The sequence below is a fragment of the Pan paniscus genome, chromosome 14 (genome assembly GCF_029289425.2).
Source record: "Pan paniscus chromosome 14, NHGRI_mPanPan1-v2.0_pri, whole genome shotgun sequence".
NCBI classification, from domain to species: Eukaryota; Metazoa; Chordata; class Mammalia; order Primates; family Hominidae; genus Pan; species Pan paniscus.
In genome coordinates this window covers 92,993,683-93,017,943 of record NC_073263.2, presented here as the reverse complement: position 1 = coordinate 93,017,943, position 24,261 = coordinate 92,993,683, and the positions used below count along the sequence as shown (strand labels likewise).

Below are 24,261 nucleotides of genomic sequence, written 5' to 3'. Positions count from 1 at the left end.
TCACACCTGTAAGACTAGCACTTAGGAGGCTGAGGTGGGAGAATCCCTGGCGCTCAAGAGTTCAAGACCAGCCTGGGCAATATCATAGGAAGACTCTGTCTTTACCCAAAAAAAAGAGAAAAAAATTAAAAAGAAAATTAGGCCAGGTGCAGCGACTCACGCCTGTAATCTCAACACTTTGGAAGGCCAAAGCATGTGGATCACTTGAGGCCAGAAGTTCGACACCAGCCCAGCCAAAACAATAAAACCCCATCTCTACCAAAAATACAAAAATGAGCTGGACATGGTGGTGCATGTCTGTAATCCCGGCTACTCAGGAGGCTGAGGCATGAGAATCATCTGAATGCGGGAGGCAGAGGTGGCAGTGAGCCGAGATCATGCCACTGCACTCCAGCCTGGGCAACACAGCAAGACTATGTCTCAAAAAAAGAAAGAAAAGGAAAAGAGAGAAGAGAAGAGAATAAAAAGAAAAGAGAGAAGAGACAAGAGACAAGACGAGACAAAGAAAATTGGCCAGGCATAGTGGTGCATGCCTGTAGTCTCAGCTACTCAGGAGGCTGAGGTGGGAGGATGGCTTGAGTCCTGGAGGTCAAGGCTACAGTGAGCTGTGATCTCATCACTGTAATCCAGCCTGAGTAACAGAATGAAACCCTGTCTCATTTAAAAAAAAAAAAAAGACCATTATCTTAGCTATGAAGAAAACTTAAATATTGAATAGTAAAGATTTTATTGGCTAAATTTTCTAATAAAAAATATAACAAAATTATAAATACATAAGACTAATCAGATCAAGCATATAATTTTAAACACATTTGTATTGGTTTCCTGGGGCTGCTGTTACAAAGCCCTACAACCTAAGGGGCTTAAACAAGAGAAATTTATGGATTCACAGTTCTGGAGGCCAGAGGTCTAAGATCAAGCTGCAAGCAGAGTTGGTTTCTTCTGAAGGCTGTGAAGGAGAACTGTTCCAGGTGACTCACCTCACTTCCGGTAACCTCAGGCAACCCCTTACTTGAAGATGGCATTCCTCTGTCCTCATATAATCTTTCCTCTGTACATATTTCTCTACGTTCAAATTCCTCTTTTATATAAGGCCACCAATCACATTGGAGTGGGCCCACTCTAATGACCTCATTTTAACTTGATTACCTCTGCAAAGACCTTATTGCCAAATAAGGTTACATTATGAAGTACTGGAGGTGAAGAGTCCAGCATATCTTTGGCAGGGTGGGGACACAAAATTCAACCCATACCAACATTCTTTAGGGTACCATATTGAGACATGGTGCTCTTGAATACTTCTACAGGGAGAACATCTATGTTCTGCTGTGAATATTAGAGAGCACCATATCTCAATATGAGGCATGGCCACAGAACTTGCATTGGCAGAGGAAGTGTAAGTGGAAGCAACATGCACAGCTGCCAAGCAGAGGCACTGGGACCAGGACTATCTTTCCTGCTGCCTTTCTCTCTTTCACTAAAGCCAAACATCTCAGATAGGGCTGCTCCTTCAGCCTGGGCAGGAAGCGATACCACCTATGCATAAAGAACTTAATCTTCTCCATGGATGTGAGCCAGCGATATTCTGGGGTCAACATAACTGCAGTAAACCTGGCCAATCCTGACCAAAACCTGTCTAGATAATCTCAAAGAATAAAAGCAAAGTAAAATTGCAGACTAAAACAAAATGAAAATAACACTTCATAATAAAACATATGCAATACAGTGAAGCTATAATCAAAGGAAAAATTATTCCCTAAAACACTTTCATTGCCAAGAAGACAACTTAAAAGGTCAAAAATTAATTCCTCTTAATAAATCAGAAACATGAAATAAAATTTTTAAATGTAGCATTGTTTTTTAAAAATGGTTTTAATGTTTTGAAAATTTAAACAGATGTTACTAAAAACAAAAGGATAAAGGATAACTAAATCTGAACTAATGTTCTTGAAAAAACAGCATCAACATAGACAAAAACCCAAATTAAGACAGTGAGAGGAAAGCAGAGAAAAGAGAAAGGGGCAGAGAACTGAGAGCATAAGAAGGGAAGGAAAGCATAAGAATGAGAAAAGGAAGCAAAATGAGGAATGAGAAAGGATACGAGCACAGATTCTCAGGAAATTAAATTAATCGCAAGGAATTGCATGTCTCCAAGCTAACTTCCCAACCATCCTCACCCCACACTTGGCTGTGGCCTTGGTGGAGGAATCGTGGATCACTTAGCTCTCCAGACCCTTTCTCCCTCTGTGGTGACAGGGATCACCTGACTATTGTTTTTCACCTAATGTCACCGTTTTCAGGACTTTTTTCCAACTTTCTTCCCCAATAATTCAAATCAGATGTCTTCTCTGTGATATCTTAACTCCATCATAGCAAAGCACATTGAATTGTAAGCATTTGTCTATTTTCCACAATAGATTTTAAACTTCTTAAAAGCAGTCATAATTTTCAGTCCTAGCTCTAGATGAAATACTGGCAGTCCTCATACTGCACAGTTGTCTGGTAACTAAGATCAGTGCAGGCGTGTAAAGGACCCGGTTCAGATTTGGATGCATTTCAATTAACCCAAAATTGTGCAAAGTGGGGACTGCCTGAAAATGGTACAGTGCCCAGCATTCAATATATACTAAATAAACACTGATGAAGGAATGTGTGTGTTCTCCATAGTAGTATACCCACAGTCTTAGAGTTGAATAGAATTTTCAAAAGAACTTCGTTAAAACTAAGATAGAAGTAAGGAAAATGAGGACATTGTAAATCAGCCCCTGAAAGTACTCTCTTGCAAGACTCATGTTGATCCTAGGTTCCTCCCTCTCCCCAATCCCACTCCATAACCAGTTACCTAGTCCTCTGAAATTTTCCTTCTCAATATACTTAGAATCTTTCTCCTCTGCTCTCTATCATCACTACCAAAACTCACTTCCTTGTCTTTTCTCTCACCTAGACTATTAAAATATATTAACTCACCACCCTCATCATTCCTGGTCAGCTAGAAGAAATGACCTAGAATCCTAAGTCAAAATATTTAATAAAACAGCACCAATTAAGCCTCAGTTTTACATATTGAAACATATACTCTTTCAATTCTTGAGAACAGCAGTTGAAACAAAAATAAAAACGTAAAGTTTGTTCCTGTCACAAAAAGAACTTGGGACCATAACTTCCCCCTGCCCCCTAACTAGGAAGGTGCTGAGAGGCCAAAGAATGACTTGGACAAGTCCCCCTTGGAGAGTAGATGAGTTTAATAGGACTTACATACAGCGCACTCCTGGGTGGCAGCAGGGAAGCTGTAGAGACCCACACCACCTCCTATTCCTAAGCACTTTTACACTAATTTTCTGGCTCTTTGCCTGCTGTGTGTGTGTGATGGAACTGTTTCCCTTGGTAGGTTCTCAGATACTCTATGGGATGTTTGAGTTCTCAGGGACATCTGCTCCTTGACTGGGCACCATGGCCTTGGCTCGTGGCCTGGCCGTCAGGGTTCAGGCAGTGGACATACACCCTTAAGTAACCTGGTGGGGGACCCATCACAGTTCAGTCCCTACTAAAAGCAATAGAGGAGCTGAGTAAATTAAATAGAGAGATCTCAATGTTCATAATTTAAGTTTGATTTGGATTAATTCAACTTGTGGGAAGAATCTTTAGATGACGCTGTTATTTTTATTTAAATAAATTTATGCTTTCTACTAGAATGGACTGGAATTGAGAAGATCAATGATTTGCAGCATTTAAATTGGGTAAAATATTCAAAAGAATCACAGAGATAACTTATTTAATAAGTTTTCCCTTTGAGGAAAAAAAGTTAAAGTACTCTGAAGAAAGGCAGAAAAGATACTACTTGTGAAAATTGGGGTGAAATATTTTGACATTTCAATACAAAAGTATTAGACTTTTAAAACCACCAATTAAATGGAATTAGCCCAGAGCTTACAAGGTACAAGAGTTACAAAGAAAATCTTTTTCAAACTATATTATAGTCTACAGAGAAATGCCAACTGAAGGTGTCAACAATTTCAAATGTATTCACAACAACACAACACAAGAAAAATGCAGCACCTCCAATTTGCGATTAGATGAAAAAAAAACTGTAGTACTTAAGTGGAAGAAGCCAGACACAGAAGGCTACATGATGTATGATTCCATTTACATAACATTCTGGAAAAGGCAAAATTAAAGAGACAAAGATCTAGGGTAACTATTCGGGGTGAGGAAAATATTCTCTAATTGTGGTGGTCATTGCATGACTAAATAACATTTGTCAAAATTCACAGAAGGCCCACCTAAAAAGTATGCATTTTACTGTATGTTAATTGCCCCTACAATAAATATGACATTAAAGATGAAGAGCAAGTGAGTGTGAATGAGATCAAGAAAGCAAGAAGATTATAGACAATTTAAAAAGTAAGACTGTTGAAAAAATATATTGTTAAGAAAAATACCAGTAACTTGAGAGCTGAGACAGGTCTAGTTTAAAAATTGATTAAGGTAAGTGAATATGTCCCAAGAGCAATTATTCAGCTTATATTTCTTTTTGTTTTGAAATGATATAGATTCAGATGATGCTGCAAAGAAAAAACAATGTACAGAGAAGTCCCTTGCACCCTTTACTCAGCCTCCCCCAGGGGAAGCATCTTGCATAACTATAGTACAGTATCAAAACCAGGAAACTGACATTGGTAGAATCTACAGAGCTTACTCAGATTTTGTATGCATTTGTGTGTGTGTGTTGTGTGTGTGTAGTGCTATGCAATTTTATGACATGTAGCTTCGTGTAACCATCACCACTATCAAGACACAGAACTGTTCCATTGCCACAAAGCTCCCTCATACTATCCCTTTATAGACACGTCCACCTTTCCCTCTTCCCGTCCCTAACCCCAGGGAACCACAACTTATCTTTCTCCATCTCTGTTATTTTGTTATTTCAAGAATGTTATATTTTTAATCAGCATAATTCCATTAAAGTCCATCCAATTGTTTGCATGTATCAATAGTTCATTCCTTTTTATTGCTGAGTCATATTCCATGATATGGACATAACACAATTTGTTTATCCATTCACCTGTTGAAGCACATTAATTTCCTGTTTGGAGCTACTACAAATAAAGCTGCTATGAACATTCTGTATAGTTCTATGCATGAACATAATACTTCATTTCTCTGAATAAATGTCCAAGCGTGCATTTATTGGACAATACAATAAGTGCAGGTTTAATTTTAATAGAAACTGCCAACTGTTTTCCAGACTGTGCCATTTTATATTACCATGAACAGTGCCTCAGTGATCCAGTTTCTCTACATCCTTGTCAACAATTGGTGTTATTACTATTTTCATTTTCACCATACTTGATAGGGTGTAGTGATATCTCATTATAGCTTTGAATTATATTTCCAGGAAAGCTAGATGTTGCATATCTTTTCATGTACTTAGTTGTCATCTGCATACCCCTTCTGTAAAATGTCTATTCATATATTTTGTTCATTTTCTACTTAAACTGGGTTTTTTTAACTGTTGAATTTTTAATATATTCTAGATACAAGTACTTCATCACATATGCAGTTTGCAATTATTTGCTTACAGTGTTTTCATTCTCTTAACCTTTCTCTGAACATGGTTTGTAATTTTCACAAGGCCCAATTTTCCCTTTCATGAAACATGTGTGTTCTTGTTGTCTAATCTAAGAACTGTTCTTCTAGACCTAGGTCCCTAAGATTCTTCAATTTTCTTTTCTAAAAGTTTCATAGTTTTACATAAACTATATGATCTATTTTGGGTTCATTTTTGTATAATGTACAAAGTTTAGGTTTCCCCTATGAATATTCAATTTCTCAACACAGTTTGTTGAAAAGGATATTCTTTCTCCATTGAATAGCCTTTGTACCTATGTCAAAATCAGGCATATTTGTGTAGGCCTGTTGTGGGTTCTCTAATCTGTTCTACGTGTCTATCCCTTCGTCAATACCACATGTTTAATTACTATAGCTGTATAGCCTTATTATTAGGTAAAGTGATTCTTCCCACTTCTTTTTCAAAATTGTTTCAGCTATTCTAGGTCCTCTGCCTTTCCACATAAATTTTAGAAAAAGCTTGACTTGAACAAACACTACAATTAACATGCTTGGACGTGTCTCTTTATAGTCTCCTTAAAAATTTTCCACTATACAGTTGACTTTTTGTATCTATGGGTTGTGCACCCATGGATTCAACCAACCATGTACTGAAAATATTCAGAAAAAAAGAATTCCACAAAGCTCCAGAAAGCAAAACTTGAATTTGCCACACACCAAATACTATGTTGAAACTATGCAAATGAAGTGATGTAGAGGTGTTGCATTAAGTATTTTAAGTAATCTAGAGATGATTTAAAGTATACGGGAGGATTTGAGTAGGTTATATGCAAATACTATGCCATTTTATATGAGGGGCCTGAGCTTCTGTGGATTTGGGTATTCAAGGGGGTCCTGGAACAAATCCCCCAACTGCCAGATATCAAAGGTGACTGTATATAACCAGTAGAAAATACATATTTAACCGAGTGCTGTCAAATTGCTTTCTAGAACAGTGGTACCAATCATTAAATATATTCTTAAATATAATCTGCATTCAAAATATATAATTTCATTAAAATATACTAAATATATTGAGTAGAAGTTGCCAGATACATAGATAATTTAAGTCTACTTTGAAGGTTTATAATAAAAATAAAGCAGTTGGCCTAGATCATCCTAAAGCATTGCCCTGGGACTACAGCTAGTATGTAAGCACATCAGAAATCAGAATGTGAACACAGCATTTATCATTCCTTCTTGAACCAATGGACACTTTTGACCCACCGTCCTAAGTATGATTTGAGAAGAGGATTCCCAAATTATACTTTCCAGAGACTTTAAGGGCCCACCTCCTTCTACACTAGCTTTCCTTATGTAAAGAGGAAACCCTCTACAATGTCTTACAGATACGCAATGATATTTCACATTTTCAGCGGGTAGGAAATGTAGATATCCAATAGATAATTTTATGAAACTATGACTAGCAACATTTAAACCAAAATAAAAATTGCCCTTCACAGTAATTCAGTGACATCTTAAATTTTATGCCGTATTCTATCATGCACAAAACCTCTCACATTATTCTGAGGGCTATGCATGTATTTATTCTGTGCTGTTTTGAAAAGGACTAATTTGAAGTTAATGATACTATCTAATAACGCACAAAGCATAATCAAAAAGCTTAGCTTTAGGAAGACATATACCAACATAAACTACAAACACCCCCGAATGTGATCAGAATGAATAAGTGACGTCAAAACTTTAAAGCCTCTTCTATATATTCTCATTTGGAGAAGGACACTAATAAGACCACGGCGTTTGTTAAGCCAGTCATTGAATAATTTCTCATGGACTCTGTACCTCTGCATGAGTCTGTTAGTTAAACCTTAGATTTTAGTATTCACGTTGGTTTCCATTACAGTGAGAGTCAAAACATAGCAATTTAATACCACTTAATACAATCTGAAATTTCATTTTATTACCAGTGGGCAGCAGAAAAGTCTGCTTTAAAAATGCACCAATTATTATTGTTCATCAAATAATTGTTCTCAATGGCTGGTCTTTGCGAATTTAGAGGGTATTTTTGCCCATAATCCTAAGCACTCACAATGTGACTCTTGGCAACCCCATCAAGCACAGTAATCCAAGAAGGGATCTAGGAGTTTGGACCACCAACACCTTCTTCTGCCTGGGCCCTGCAGCACTTCTTATAATGTGACAATTGGCTTCATACCATTTGCCATAACACGCTTAAAGAAAAGCTATCAGACAACTTCTGCCATGAAATGTTTTACTGCCTAACAAATATTGAGGAAAAAATATCCTCCATAAATAAATAAAGAATAGCTAATATATGCTGAGTGCTCATTATGTACGAGGCACCAAACTAAGTACTTTACAGGGACTACCTCAGTTAATCCTCATTAATTGTAGCCTAGAAGAAGGTACTATTATCGTTCCATTCTACAAGCAAGGATATTGAGGTCCGGCTAGAAGAAGTTACTATTGTTATCCCATTATACAAGCAAGGAAAACTGAGGCCCAGATGGCAAGTCTTGAGACCAGATCCAAACCCAGACCCTTTAACTCTAGATCCTTGTTCTTAAATCCTTAGGCATATTCCCTATCCTATCACAAAATCAGTTTCCCACACCAAAGACCAATGTTTGTTCTACTACAAAGCATCTTCAATTTATTTCTACTTAAGGAAAATAATATTGAATATGTTTCCTAAGTTAACATTCAAGTTAAGTCTATGCCCTGAGGGAATGAAGTCAAATAAAGAGTACAAGAAAACAATATCCTTTAAGGTGCAAAAGTTCAATTATCTTTGTTTATACAAAAGTTAGCCCATAGGCAGCATTACCCTGGAAAAAAATGAGCTCAGCACAGCTATCCAACAATTACCCTTTATTTACTGTTCTCACTCTCTGGGTCTTGAGATGCCATTTCAAGCCCTTTGCCTTCTGCATAAAAGCTATAGCATCTATACCACATTTATTGCTACATATATTTTATGATAAAAGCATAAAGATATGCATGGGTAATTTCCCAGCATGAACAGCTACATTGAGAAATGGTTGTAAAATTTAAGTCCTCTATTTGTCTGAGGAAAGAAAAGTATCTTATTTTTCATTTTATCTTATCCTTTTACCAAATCAATATTATGGATGACGGTGTAATATTTTCATCTTAATCTGATATTCCCCCAAGCCTATAGAAAAAAAAAAGCTGAAATATTAAGAACATTTCTACATTTTTAATAAACTATGTTTCATAGTTTACAATAAGTTATTATGCCATTTTATAATTTTAAATTTGACAGTAATGTCACTTACACAAACTGCAAATATTTCTAATTAGATAAGAAATAATATAATAAAAATATATCAGCCCAGCATGGTGGCTCATGCCTGTAATCCCAGCACTTTGGGAGGCTGAGGTGGGTGGATCACTTGAGGCCAGGAGTTCGAGACCAGCCTAGCCAACATGTTGAAACCCTGTCTCTACTAAAAACACAAAAATAAATTAGCCAGGTGTGGTGGCATACACCTATAATCCCGGCTACTCAGGAGGCTGAGGCATGAGAATTGCTTGAACCCAGGAAGTGGAGGTTGCAGTGAGCTAAGACCACGCCACTGTACTCCAGGCTGGGCAACAAGTAAGAATCTGTCCCCCCACCAAAAAAAAAAAGACAACAAAGAGATATTATTTAAATGATTGATAACTATTAATATTGTTTGGTTAAAAGAATTTGATTCATATAAGAAGAGCAAATGTGTTCCTATTATGAGAATTACCACTAAGACTTCAAAATTGAGTCCCAAGAGTCTTAAGTTCACCATAGAACTTTACTTGCTAACTGGGTTATTGACTAATAAATAATTCTATTTTCAATTTTTACATAAGCATGTTGTATATTTTATAAAGTGAAAACAAATTTCTCATATACAAACTCATGATTTTCATCATATAACTTTATACAATGCTATCGCATTATAAATATTCCCCCTTCAAAGTTTGTTATAAATTTAACTCAAGTTGATTTATTTATTTGCATTATTTCTTGAATGCCCTTTACTCTTAAATTATGCTAAATATTGGCAATATGTTTTGTTGTGTAGAATTGTGAATTATATCAAAATCAATTGTATTTTCATATCTAGATATATTTTATTACAGAAATATGTCTATCACTTTACAGAGCCAGACAGTTAGAGGGACACTGGAAATCTCCTGGCTCTTCCAAGACCATTAATTACTCTTCTACCCTGTATAAGCTTAGCCTCCACTGGAAGTCTCTGTCACACCACCAATTTCCTCCTTTCTTTGAGAACTCTGGAAAAACAGGTCACAGTTTGTCTCACTCCAACTCTACCAACAGACTTGGAGACTCAAGTCCATGTGGAAGCCCCTCCTACAGCCTGGGCTTCTTTAATCCACTACCCTCCAGGCACCTACATCACTGATGCAACCCTGATATATTTTACCATTATCAGGACCCCCTGGGCTTCAATTCTTTTCTTACTATGTCCAGGGCCCACTAAGGATCATAAGAGATATAGAAGCTGACCACATCTTGCCACCTCCACTGCAAACACCCAAGTCACCATGGTGCCTCTTTTCTGTAGGCTACGATAGATTAGACAACTAGATAGAGTGCTTATTTTATTTTTTATTTCATTTTATTATTTTTTAAGACAGGGTCTTGCTCTGTCTCCCAAGCTGGAGTATAGTGGTGCAATCATGGCTCACTGCAACCTTCTTTTCTTTTTTTTAATTTCAATAGGTTTTTGGGGTACAGGTGGAGGAGTTTGGTTACATGGATAAGTTCTTTAGCGGTGACTTCTGAAATTTTGGTGCACCCATCACCCAAGCAGTGTGCACTGTACCCAGTGTAGTCTTTTATCCCTCACCCCCCTCCCACCCTTCCTCACGAGTCCCCAAAGTCCACTGTATCATTCTTATGTCTTTGCATCCTCATAGCTTAGCTCCCACTTATCAGTGAGAACACATGATGTTTGGTTTTCGATTCCTGAGTTACTTTACTTAGAAAACTGGTCTCCAATTCCATCTAGGTTGTTGCAAATGCCATTATTTTGTACCTTTTTATAGATGAGTCATATTCCGTGGTATATATATGCATATTCACCACATTTTCTTTACCCTCTCATTGATTGATGGACATTTGGGCTGCTTCCCTATTTTTGCAATTGCAAATTGTGCTGCTATAAACACGTGTGTGCAAGTGTCTTTTTCATACGATGACTTCTTTTCCTCTGGATAGATATCCAGTAGTGGGATTGCTGGATCAATGTAATCAGGGTAGTTTACATTCCCACCAGTAGTGTAAAAGTGCCCCCTTTTCACCGCATCCAGGCCAACATCTATTTTTTTTATTTTTTAATTATTGCCATTCTTGCAGGAGTAAAGTGGTATTACACTGTGGTTTTGATTTGCATTTCCCCGATAATTCGTGATGTTGAGCATGTTTTCATGTTTGTTCACCATTTGTATATCTACATTGATTAGAAGTGGTGAAAGTGGGCATCCTTGTCTTGTTCCAGCTCTTGGCGGGGAATGTTTTCAAGTTTTCCCCATTCAATATAATGTTGGCTGTGGGAAGACAGTGATTATTTTACAATCAAATCACACCTATCATAAAAACTCCTGTTTCAGAATAAATGCCTAACAGGCCCCAGAAGACCTGGCCTCAGTGATATCCTTTCCGATCACCCTCCGTACGCTCCACACATGCTGCCTCCTTGCTGCTATTCCTCTGACAGCTGAGGCCCACCTCTACTTTACAGCTATTTCCTGGTCCTGGAATGTGTTTCTCCCAGATATCCACATGACTAACTCCTTCACTCTCTTCAAATTTTTGCTGAAATGCCACTTTTTCCCTGATCATCCAATTTAAAATCACAGCCCTCTAGTATTTCCATCCCCCTCACTCTGCTCTATATATTTTTCTAAACATTTAATACATCCTAACTTGTATCTGTTATTATGTTTGTTTATTTTCTATCTTTCCTGGCTGAAATGGGAACTATCAAGACAGGGATCTTTGTTTCATTCACCCATGCATCCAAGCACTTTAAACAGTGCTGGCACATTCAGGCTGCCCCATGATTGTTGGATGGATGAATGGACCTCCTACCACCTTCAGCCTTCCACTGTACCTGCTCAACCACGTGTCAGTGCTCCTCTACTTGTACTTTCTCCCTAGGCACTAGGAAAGGATGAAAACGAAAGCAGTCACACCATCATAGATACAAGTTTTACTATTAATTACATGTCTCCAATGTTAACCTTCTACCTGGTTTTTGGTTAATTACCTTTTCTATTTCCCACAAAAACTATTTCAAACTACATACGCACTTCCATTTCATGTCATCCCCTGTGCTGCGGCAGGGTGCATTGTCCCTATGCACATGGCTATTGAGTGTAGTCACCCCAAAAATTGAGTGTTCTGACAACAGGCAGAAGGAAGAACAAGATGCTGTCACATGCTATATGCCACATAATAACCATGATAAATACAAATTAACATCTCATGATAAAGTAAAAGGTAAAAATAGATACGTTATTGAGTTTTAAAATAACGTCTTAGATATTTTTTATAGTATCATTATTTTATCTTTCCTGTAAAACTAATTAATGTGGTCACTAACCATCATAGATAAAATTTTGTAGGGTCTTGAAAAAACAAACCATAAGACCTCAAAATACTGAAAATGTTATTTTTTAAACTAATTAGTTACATTGGATATTTAACAGGGTAAGTCATGCTTCCAAAAACTAAATATTTTGATACAAAAATAGCTATGAAAAAAGCCCTATCAAAAAAGCTGGCAAGTAATGTAATACATCAAGATACATTTCAACAAAATTTGTTAATAGAATTTATAATAGTAATAGGATAGTAATAATTTGTGATCAAATTATTACTCAATTTTACTGTAACTTTGTTCTTCACATAAAATAGACTTAAATGCATTCAAATGCTCCCTCAGTCTTTGTCTTTCCACCAGCCTCTTATAAATAGGGAAATACCCTACTTTCAATATTAAAACATTTTACTGCATAGAAATAATAATTCCATGACACGTGTTTGCAAAATATGTTAGCTGATACCATTGGCAAAAAAAAAAAATCCCATATTCATATACTAAGTGCACAGGGCTACACTAGAAAACAAAACAAAACAACCACGTGAATTTTACTTTGTACAGCATGCAAGTTTTATATATCATTATCAATATAATTTTTAAGTTTGTTCCACGGGGTAAAAATTTTTTTAAAGAATTCATAAATATTGAATTACAAAATGAGTGTCATACCACACAATGCTTACATTACAATTTTCCCTTGATATATATTTCCACACATTAATTAGAAAAATGCTATTTTAATTAAGCTGATTTTATTTTTTCCTAAAACATTTAGTGTAAGAAATAAAAAATCATTTAAATACAATATATTTTGGATCTTAAAAAATTATTAACTTTGCAGATTATTATTGCTTTTAAAAGCAAACATTCCTAAGATAAATTGGTTCTCTTTTAAAAGAAGCTAATAATTGTTTATTTCTTTCCATGGATTGCAAAAGTTAACATTTTGCAAAAATAAAAAAAAAAAGTTAACATTTGGAAATATAAAATGAACTCAATTTAACTAATACTAAAAAAAAAGATTATACACTTTGTCTATACCTTATACAGGATCACCATACTTTGTATGTTTGGTTTGGAAAAATTGTTACTCCCAAAATATCTAACAGACAACAGGCTGATCAAAAAGCATTCAGTTTACATTCATCCTCAGAGCCCTGCGGTGGGTATTTAATATTTCTCTGCTTATATAATAAATGTAAGGGACTGGAAGATACATTATCTCACTATCTGGGGAGGAGAGGAGAGTATCACACAAGAATGGGAGATCTCTTGGCCAGAGAGAATGATCTGAGAATGGTGGCTTCATGGATTGATGTTGGAGGGCTGAAAAAGACTTGCAAAAATAGAAATCAACATTCAATTTGAAAGTATTGAAAGTATGTGGTCTTTAGACTTTGTCTTCCTCTATAATCATCATTGCATAAAAGTTATTTTACACATACATCATGAGTGGGTTGCATGTATACAATATGTGTGTGTTTTGGGAACTGGAAATTGAGAAAAAAATCATATAGAGCTAACATGACAGGAAAGAGGCAGAAAACAGCAAATTTTTTAAAAGCAAGGGAGCAGAGGTAGGAGTGACTATGTGACTGCAAGCCTTGGGATGTGCAGAAACTTCGTGGGGAGCTTGGATTTCTATAGCACATAAAAAGAAATTCCAATTACTTTAGTTAAAACTTTAAGATGTAGAAATCCAATGTGATATCTGTACCTAGGACAGAAATTTTAAATACATACAAAATACAACATGGTATACATCCTCTAAGTGTGTACACATGTTGGTATGATTTATTCATAAGGGAAAATAAATAAAATACAAAATAAAGAACTGCATGTGAAGTGATATGCAGATATCCTAATAATCAGAGAGGACCACACATTTAGAAAACAAGATACAACATCATTATCAGTTCAGTAAAACTTTTAAAATTCTGACAATACTTAAGTGTTAGGAAAAATGTGAAAATATGACAATGCACACAAACCACTAGAGTGAGTTTCAATTGGTTTTGCTACTTAGAAGAGCAATTTTAGTAAATATCTAGTAAAGTAAACAAGTGTATAGCCTATAAACCACAATTGTGCTTCTATGTGTGAACCCTGGAGAAACAAGCACTCACGGAGATATGATCAAGAATGTTCACTGCAACATTTTAAGTGCAAAAATAGGTTACAAATCATTAAAATATCCATCAACAGAAGAATGAATAAACGTCACATATCTATAAAAATGAATTTTATAAATCAAATTAAATGGATAAAAGGGATGGATAGATAGACACACAGATTAATCTCAAAAACATAACTAGTTGTAATCTCCCAAATGTCATGTCCTTTACTCAACACATAAGTAGCGTTCAAGAGTCATTTCTATGATTCCCTCTGCATAAGATTAAATGAATATAAGCATGGCTGTAGTCCCAGCTCAGGAGGCTGAGGTTGGAGGATTATTTGAGCAACAGAGTTTGAGCCCAGGGGTTTGAGAAATTGAATATCTTATTTTAAAAAGGAGGTGAATTTAGAATGAGAATATAAATATAATTTATGTATTTTCTTCCTTTATGCTAACAGATACTAGCTACTGTTAGGGAAGAAGAAAGGAGGGAAGGAGAGAGAGAATCTCTTATTTCACAAGTCTTCTTGCTAAGTATCATTCATTTATTCATGCAGTTCATTTAATTATATTTGCTGAGTATCTGCTCTGAGTTTCAAAAATTAAAAACAAATAACAAAATGATAAATATCTGATTAAATGTCAATTCATCTAGCCAATAGATGTACAGTTCTTACATTGAAAAGATTTAACTGAAAGTGTGTTTAATATAAAATCAAGAACTGTTTCACCAGCTATAAGCAAATTACTGTGCTTGCAAGATGAGATTACCATAGCCATAGGTGATATTATCATAACTATCATCTGTCAGAATTAAAACAACTAAAAGTTTACTTCTTAGAGTTTAAAAAAGAAACTTGGAAAAGTAAACCTGATCTTAGATCTATAGTTAATATTTTTCTACTATTGATATTATTTCATATGAAGCAAGCTTTATTTCCAGCTGAAAAGTAATTTAAGCTCTTGCAACTTTTATCTAGAACAGGAAAATTGCTTGGTTTCTCATAATTAATATAAGCCTGTTGACGCCGATTCAAAAGAAACAATTTTTAACATTGCAGAGATAAAGGACAGTTGAATAAAGACCAATTGCACTGATAGCTGCTGTATAAGATAACACACTAAACCATGCACTGCCTAAAACTGAACAAGGAAAAGAATGCAATGCCATTCAGCATGCCACTGACATAAACACTATCATGTGCCCCTTTATAGTTTAGAAATTAATAAACTAATAAATATGTCGGCATATTAGGAGTCTGAACGATCCAGTAAAAGTATAATGGATTTAACATTTTGACACTGTGTACAATCTAAGTACCTAATGATGCTGGCACCCAGTAGGTGCTCAAAAGATATATTAAATGCATCAACAGAGGAATAAAAGAAAGGAAGAAGAAGGAGGGAGGGAGGAGAGAGGAAAGGAATCTCTCATTTTATTTCTGAACCATTTTCTTGCTAAGTACCATTCATTCATTCACTCCTTTATTCATATAGTTAATTTACTTACATTTGCTGTATATCTGCTCTCAGTGCTACACATAGAAATAAGTCTCCCCAACACTACCAGCCTAGGCTGCCTGTTCTCTTAATCTTGATCAAGTAATTCTTAGTGTTAAAAATAGCAATACACCTTTATTCTTCCTAGGAAAAATTTTAAATATAGTCCATTTCTGTAAAGCATAGCTGAAGTGACTTAAATAAGATTAATGTACTCTATGCTTGATATTGTAACATTTATATAAATCTATTTGTCCTCATATTCATTAATATATTTGAATATTAACTATATCCTGTGTCTTTTGCTATATATATACATATATACTTTAGTTTTACAGTAGCAGCTATACGATAGCTATACACTTTACAGTAACCAGTATCTGTTAGCATAAAGGATAAAAATCCGTAAGTTATATTCATATTCTCAATTCACCTGCTTTTTAAATATATTTAATTTCAAGCATATTCCTACATTTCATTAAAAATAGCAATCATTTTTTAATAAATTCCTGAATCTAACATTTTAACCCCAGAGGACAGGCTTGCCAATCTTTCAAAAACATATAATCAAGGAATCAAAATATAATTAGCCAAGAGATGAAATTTAAAAAAAGTTAAATAATTTTTGTTCTAAATGTCACTTATAGTCAGACTCTAGCAATAACATTTTTTTAGAATAATGCATTTCCAGTTATACATATAACTGTAAATTTTCCAGAATAAAGACTTAGTATCTACCATATATTTTAGAAATATATGAGCATAATGAAGTTGAGAGAAATAAGAAAAGGTTCATTTCTAAGGAAAGATATAACATTTTAACCTTATCTTCCAAATATTAAAACAAAACCCAAGCTTCCAATAGTGTCCTCCAAAATATTATTTTTTATTTTTTGAAAGTCATGTTGAAATTTTTGCATAGTTACAAATTAAAAAACTAAATTTCATTATTTTATTTAAACAGAGATTTAAAAATTGAAAAATATATAAGCTGGATAAGAGTTGCTTTTTTACAGAAGATGATTCTCCATCAATTTCCCCTATTTCTCCATGCATCACACCATACTGTCATGTATAAATAAACAAAATATTTATAACAAATATTTCCCAAATATTTTTAAAGCAGAAAATCTTATAGCAAAACCACCAATGGCAAACAAACTCTTGTATTATCCTGGGCTGTTCTGCTTTATTCATGAACATTACTAAGCCCCTGAAAATGAAGAACAGTTATTGTTTGCACTATGACAAAGCCAACATTCCTCCTTGCAAACAGCACTACTTATTTATGAACAGCAACTGACATAAGGATAGCAGTTTTCTTTTTCTGCCCTATGAAATACTTCATGGATGATTGCCCTTAGAATATAGTGAAGTCCCAGGTCATAATCATGAGTCCTTCTAAAAACAGATTTTTGGCCAGGCATGGTGGCTTATGCCTATAATCCCAGCACTTTGGAAGACCAAAGTAGGTGGATGAGTTGAGCTCAGGAGTTCGAGACCAGACGGGGCAACAGGGCAAAACCCCATCTCTATAAAATATCAAAAATTAGCCAGGCAAGGTGTCATGAGCCTGTAGTCCTAGCTACTCGGGAGGCTGTAGTAGGAGAAACACTTTAGCCTGGGAAGTTGAGGCTGCAGTGAGCCATGTGATCACACCATTGCACTTTGGACTGGGCAACAGAGTGAGACCCTGTCTCAAAAATTAAAAATAATAGAAAAAATGAAAATAAATAATAAATAAAAGCAGATTTTTGTCTGTTTTGTTCATTTTAAGAAAATGTGGGCTGGACATGGTGGCTCACACCTGTAATCCCAGCACTTTGGGAGGGCGAGGTGGGTAGATCATGAGGTCAGAAGTTCAAGACCAGCCTGGTCAACATGGTGAAACCCCGTCTCTACTAAAAATACAAAAATTAGCTGGGCATGGTGGCACGCATCTGTAATCCCAGCTGCTCGGGAGGCTGAGGCAAGAGAATCACTTCAACCTGGGAGGCAGAGGTTGCAGTGAGCAGAGATCATGCCACTGCACTCTAGCCTGGGTGACAGAACAAGACTCCACCTCGGGGGAAAAAAACAAACAAACAAACAGAAGAGTTGTCCTAGAGGCTAATTCTAGCCTAAATGGAATATACATAGGCAGTGGACTACAGAGCCCAGTGTGAATTTCACATAGGATAATCTTAGGTCTCTTCTAACAACAGCTGTCAGCATGGCTTCCTCTCTCCCTCATGCATTTTTAACCTCCCAGCCTTCATCTAACAACAGTGTGCCCTCTGCTAAATCCCCAGACCCAAGTGATCATCCTCACTGGCTGTATTCAAAAGTTTGCTCTAAAAAATATGTTTCCGTGGGGTCCCATAAGGTCCATGAGGAAAGAGACCATACTACATCCCAGTCCAATGTCTTTTATAACCTACAATATAACTCGGAAAACAGATTAATATTGTTGAACCAGGAAATATAAATGAACTATTTGAAAACTAAAAAATCAAAATGTAGCACATCTACTTAACATCATTTGAGAAGTTAATTGATTTCTCTATCAAATTTCTCTCAAGTAGACGTTTCCCAAAAAAATGTGTTGGCTGCTTCCTTCTTATAAAGACTTTATATTGTTTTCAGATATTTTAATTGCACAGAAATTAGATGGAGGGCATTTTACTTAATGATAAGGTAGCCTGCTCATTTATGGTACAGCAAAGTGATCTCTTGTACTGCTTTTGGCATATATATTTAAGCTTGTTTTTATGGAAATAAGCCTAAAGCTACTTATTCAATTCAATAAAAGTGGGTATTCTTATAAGCGAATTTGGTTCCAGAAAAGTTAGCCTTTAGGCAAATTTCTTTTAAATTTGTCTTCCCTTGAGCTTCTTAAATGAAACTTGACATCTACTGAGGAAGAAATTATAATTTATTATTAAAAAATTATATTTAAGAATGTCTCTATACTTTTTATAATTAATTTTTAAATAGCAAAACTCAACCTAATGAATAAAGCAGATAAAATTTAGTAAACAGAAAACAAAGGTTTACATAAAATTAGCTGACACTTCAATAGAGACGATCTCCTTAACATATATTTCTACTACTGAGATGGTTATCACTAAACTTTTAGCAGTATCACCAAAACTTTTCACCAGCCTCAAGCCATCTTAAAAGTCTAAATATTCCAGGTTTCCTAACCCTTTGAACGTAATGTGCTCTATCTTGATCACATATCCAAGATTCAATATGAATCCAGTTCACCTTTTTAAGCATATGACCACCTATCACAAACTCCATTCTGCTCAGACTGATATACTCACTGCGTGGCCTCCAAAATGTATATTTCATATTGTACCTACTATCCTTTTCATTGGAAGAAAATATAATTTTCTGTAGATGGTTAACGGCTTCTAACTCAGCTAAATCACGAATCTTGGTTTAAAATGTATACCAGTAAATTTTCCTCCAACAATTTCACATGAATAAATCCTATAATAGAAATAAAGTTGTTTTGTAGGGCATCTAAAAAAGCAGCTAAATTTATAAAACCTTAAAATCTGACATTTCACGCTTTCTACAAAAAAGCATTAATTCATCATGAACTACACTTTAACTTAAATTTTATTCTGATTTATTGCATTTATTTTATTTAATAACTATCATTTTAAAAATTAAAGAGCTCTGTGATTTACTTATATATGTACACAAAGCAAATTATTCAAATAGATTGACATTAATGTACTTATTTAAAAGGAATACTAACAGAAGTTATATTCTGCATTGACCAAAGGTAATAATTTGAAAAGCTGTATAATCTAGATATTTTCATTCTAGTCATATACAGAATAGCTAATGCTTTATAAGAAGAAAAATAAATTAAGCTATTTTATTGTACTAATAAGGAATTTTATAGAAGAGATGACTAAAATAAGAAAAACATCATGTATTTTTCAGTGTGCCTTGTAATTTTATAACCTATTAATTTTATATCTGAACATACTGCTTGAATTAAGGTTGAGTTCTGGTCTTAAATGACCCTTAAACATCCAATTAACATTTCCTGTTTTACTATTTATCAGACTTGCTTCCACTTTGATATATTCCACTGGTGTTCTTATGAAAACCATATGAGATTATAGCAAGGAAATTTAAAGAGTATTTCTTCAAATAACAGGGGCCTGTTGCGGGGTGGGGACGCAAGGGGAGGGAGAGCATTAGGACAAATACCTAATGCATGCAGGGCTCAAAACCTAGATGACGGGCTGATGGGTGCAGCAAACCACCATGGCACATGTATACCTATGTAACAAACCTGCATGTTTTGCACATGTATCTCAGAATTTAAAGTAAAATTTTATATAAAATAAAATTATGAGACATCCAAAAAAAATTTTTAGTAGATAAATCTATAATTACCCAGTAAAAAGCAATGAGATTTTATGTTATAGAACTTTTCCATGAAATCTAATAATTATGTCTGTTCATATTAAAGTACAGCTATGAGTCAGAATGTTGGCAGACCTGGAAGAACCCTATAGCAGTATACATTTCCAACGATCATTTCACTAACATAACAGTCCAACTCAGTTTCCCCAATCCAACTCAGTATATACGCCCACAATGACCTCATAAACAAGTTTTGAAGGTTAGAAAAAGTTAAAACCTCATTTTATACCAGAATATTATGTAAATACAAGGAAATAAACCCAGCCAAGTTTGCCAACGTAACTATCTTAGGCAAATTACATAACACGGCCAGTCCTTAGCTGCAGAATTCAAGATCCACTTACCTTGAAAAGCAGCCGCATTTCGAGATATTAGAAACTTTAATGTAGAGCTGGACGTTTGAAGAAACTGCTGCATATCCTGGCGAGCCGCAATCTGATATCTCTCCTCCATCTTCCTGGTGCAACATGTAGGCTTTTTGGATATGCAAACCTGAAGATCAGGTCCTGGAACACATAACATTTTTCAGAATGATTACCTGTTCATTTAACAAGTATTACATATTATATATCAGGCGTTATGACCAGTCTTGCACACAAAGGACTATGTGAGGAATGGATTTGCTAGAGTACTTGCTATAAGAAAGTTTATCTATCGCTCATTAACACAATCATAAACAAAATATTCTAAACCATTAACTCTTTGCTCAAATATTATATTAACTTCTTGGTCAAATATTAAGTATCTCCACTCAATAGAAAGCAAATTAACTATTATGAAGTACAGCGCTCAATCAAGAAAAAGGTTTTGTTTTTGTGGGTTTTTTGCTTATTTTATCAATTCAGCCAAAATTGTTTGAAAGAAATATGTTATAGATAATTATGTGGACTAAAAGAATTGCTTTTCATGGGGAAATGAAACTGAATTTTGAACATCACATAAAGGTCAAAAAACTTGACCTGATTTCTCAGCTGCCATCAGGCTCGTGCTGCTTGTGAAGTAGGCTATCTCTGCAATAATGACATGCTGGGAGATCAAGGCCCCCATGGGCCCAAGCTCAGCATCCAAGATTCCACTCACTATATAGCTGGCGAGAGACAATCCCCTCCTTTAAAAGCACTTTTTAGTTGTACAATCATGTTTAGAAGGATCCTGTGAAGATATATATTGCATGAAATGTAAAGTTATTAATATATGAAATGTCAGAGTTATGGTTACAAAAAAACCTTTGCTAGTATCACTAAACTTTCATCCTGGTAGGGACCCAGGACAAGCACCTTTATGCACAGCAGATATGCTAGAGGACAGAGAGGAAACATGTGGAGCACAAAGAGTTAGTGCCCAAAGAGGAAACCCTGATGGAGAGAGCTGATGTGAGCCCCAGGGCATTCCAAGGCTACTAGATTATAAGTAAAGCTCAGGACAATTTTATTTACATAATGGCCTAATACGGTTATTTCCTTACTTTAGAATAACAAGAAGAATTGTGGCCCTTAATCTCTGTGAGTTTCACAGGTTCCACATTAGTTCTTCATCAACTAATTTTAGATCAGTAAAATAGGTGCATGCACACAGACATACACACAAGACGCATGCACATAACAACCACCTTTCAAGCCCTTCCTACTTTTTCACACAGAGTTGGCCTCAGGTCTCAAATTTCCAAAAGTTGGTTCTGGGTCAGCTGAAAATATATGAAACCACTCTGAGCTTCCTATCAACATAGGACACCAAAATCTCTAACAATTTTGGCTGTAGTTTAAGTCAGACAAATAACAAATGACAGAATTTCGACACTTTACAAAGGCTAAGAAGCATAAAATATTCGTGTCACAGTAGGTAACATTTTGGCAATTGTTTTTCACTTATCTTACCTAAAGTTACATAAGAGCAAATTCTACTTCAAACAGTAAAATTATTTGGAAAAAAAAAAAAAGGTATCTTCTCAGCTTTATTCCTAAATTGAAGGATTGAGGAATTAGCATCCAGAGAAAAGCAATAATAGAGATTGAGGAAAAGAACTAATGAATAAATATTAAAGTATATAAACATATTTAGTGTAAGAAAGACTGCTGAGGAATAAAAAGAACAATAACAGCAGATCATAGCAAATATCTCTTTGGAATTTAAATATATAACACTGTTGTGTTAGACCAATTCCTAAACATGGCCTGTGAAGGCCTCCAAGTTGTGATCCCTCCTTTCCTCCCCCGCCTCCAGTCTCATCTCCGGAAACATTGGCCTTTGTACTCTTCCCATCACACTCTGGCCTTATTTCAGCTCTCCGTGTTCACCAAGCTCTCTCTTGTCACAGAACCATTTTCCATGGTCTTCTCTCTGTCTCAGACACCCTTACCCTACCTGTTCTCATGCACGCATGCAGCAAACCCTCAAAGATTGACTTATCTCTCCTTGGCACATTTCCATCAGTATTGCCTATAAGATAAGCTTAAATAATTTAGAGTTGGGTCACAGTGAAAAGGGAAAAGAGTTGACAGGAAATGTGTTCTCTAAGTTACTATATCAATCCAAAAGACAGACAAGATGAACAAAATCCTCAGGGAAAGAGCCATCTCTTACATTCTGTTCACAGTATCAGCACAAAGGGCATAATAAGATGTTTGGGTGATATAAAGCCCAGGCTCCTATTGTAAATAGAACAGGCATCATAAGAAAACAAAGCTAGAGTGAACCCAGATACTATTATGCATGGTAACTAGAGGTATCTGAAGATTTCAATGCCTGGCTTCGAGGAACATGGCATGATCCTAGAATTCTATGAGACAGCAAGAGTACACAACCCAGGCTCTGGAGTGACAGTCATGTTTCTAAACAGTAAAATCAAACTCCAAAAGAAACAGAGTACTAAAACAAAACTAAAAATAAAACAGTATGTGCCTCAATGAAGGAGACTTCAACCAGAATTGTGGGGATGTTTCTGAATCCTCACCCAGAAGCAGCAGTAGTGGTTAATACGTCTTCCTTTCCATTCTCTAGCATAAGAAATTTACAGATATCTACATGCCTGTATATTTTCAATATGTTAAATAGGAACATCAGGAGGTATTCTGGAAATATGGTGGCAGTGGCAGCATAGTTTTCAGTATCTCCAAATCTCCACATAAAACCAGATGGAACTAGAAAACAAACCCCCAAAAAACAAAAACAAAATTAGACGACATGATATCCCCACAAACTTTAAAATACAAACAGAATGGGGAGAAACCAGCAATAGGCACAAGATCTTCACAGTATCAGAGCAGGGCACAGGGTAGAAGAAAGATGCAACAGAGGAATGTCTGAAGGATCTGAGATCAGGAGAACCCCAAAATAGTGAGCAGGAGTGACAGGAAAGCACAGCGACCCACTTGAGAATACAGTAGCTCCCCATTTAACCATGGTTCCACTTTCTATGCTTCCAGTTCCCCACAGTCACAGTCTGAAAATATTAAATGGGAAATTCCAGAACCAAAAATCTTATAAGATTTTGCCTGGGCATGGTGGCTCATGCCTGTAATCCCAGCACTTTGGGAGGCCAAGGTGAGCAGATCACTTGAGGTCAGGAGTTCGAGACCAGCCTGGCCAACATGGCAAAACCCCATCTCTACTAAAACTACAAAAATTAGCTGGGCATGGTGGCGTGTACCCATAATCCCAGCTACTCAGGAGACTGGGGCAGGAGAATCACTTGTAGCTGGGAGGTGAAGGTTGCTGTGAGCCGAGATCGTGCCACTGCCCTCGAGTCTGGGGGACAGAGCAAGATTCTGTCTCAACACAAACAAACAAATAAACAAACTGATAAGGCTTCAATTGCTTGCTGTTCTGAGTAGCACAATGAAATCTCATGCCTTCCTGATTCATCCCACCTGGGGTGTCGATCACCCCTTTGTCCAGGAGATCTCTGCTGTCTATGCATCCCACCAGTTAGCCACTTTCTAGCCCTCCTGGTAGTCAAGAGGACACTGTCCCGGTATGGCAGTGTAT

The 24,261-nt window shown here is 35.9% G+C and overlaps 1 protein-coding gene across 1 annotated transcript in view; it reads right to left on the bottom strand.

The window, feature by feature from the left end:
* GPC5 (glypican 5) overlaps positions 1–24,261 on the bottom strand; it is a 1,460,504-nt gene that overhangs the window by 1,389,527 nt on the left and 46,716 nt on the right. Inside the window, exon 2 of the mRNA XM_063595839.1 lies at positions 20,622–20,783. Coding sequence (XP_063451909.1) covers positions 20,622–20,783 — 162 coding nt within the window. The remainder of the gene's footprint in view (positions 1–20,621; positions 20,784–24,261) is intronic.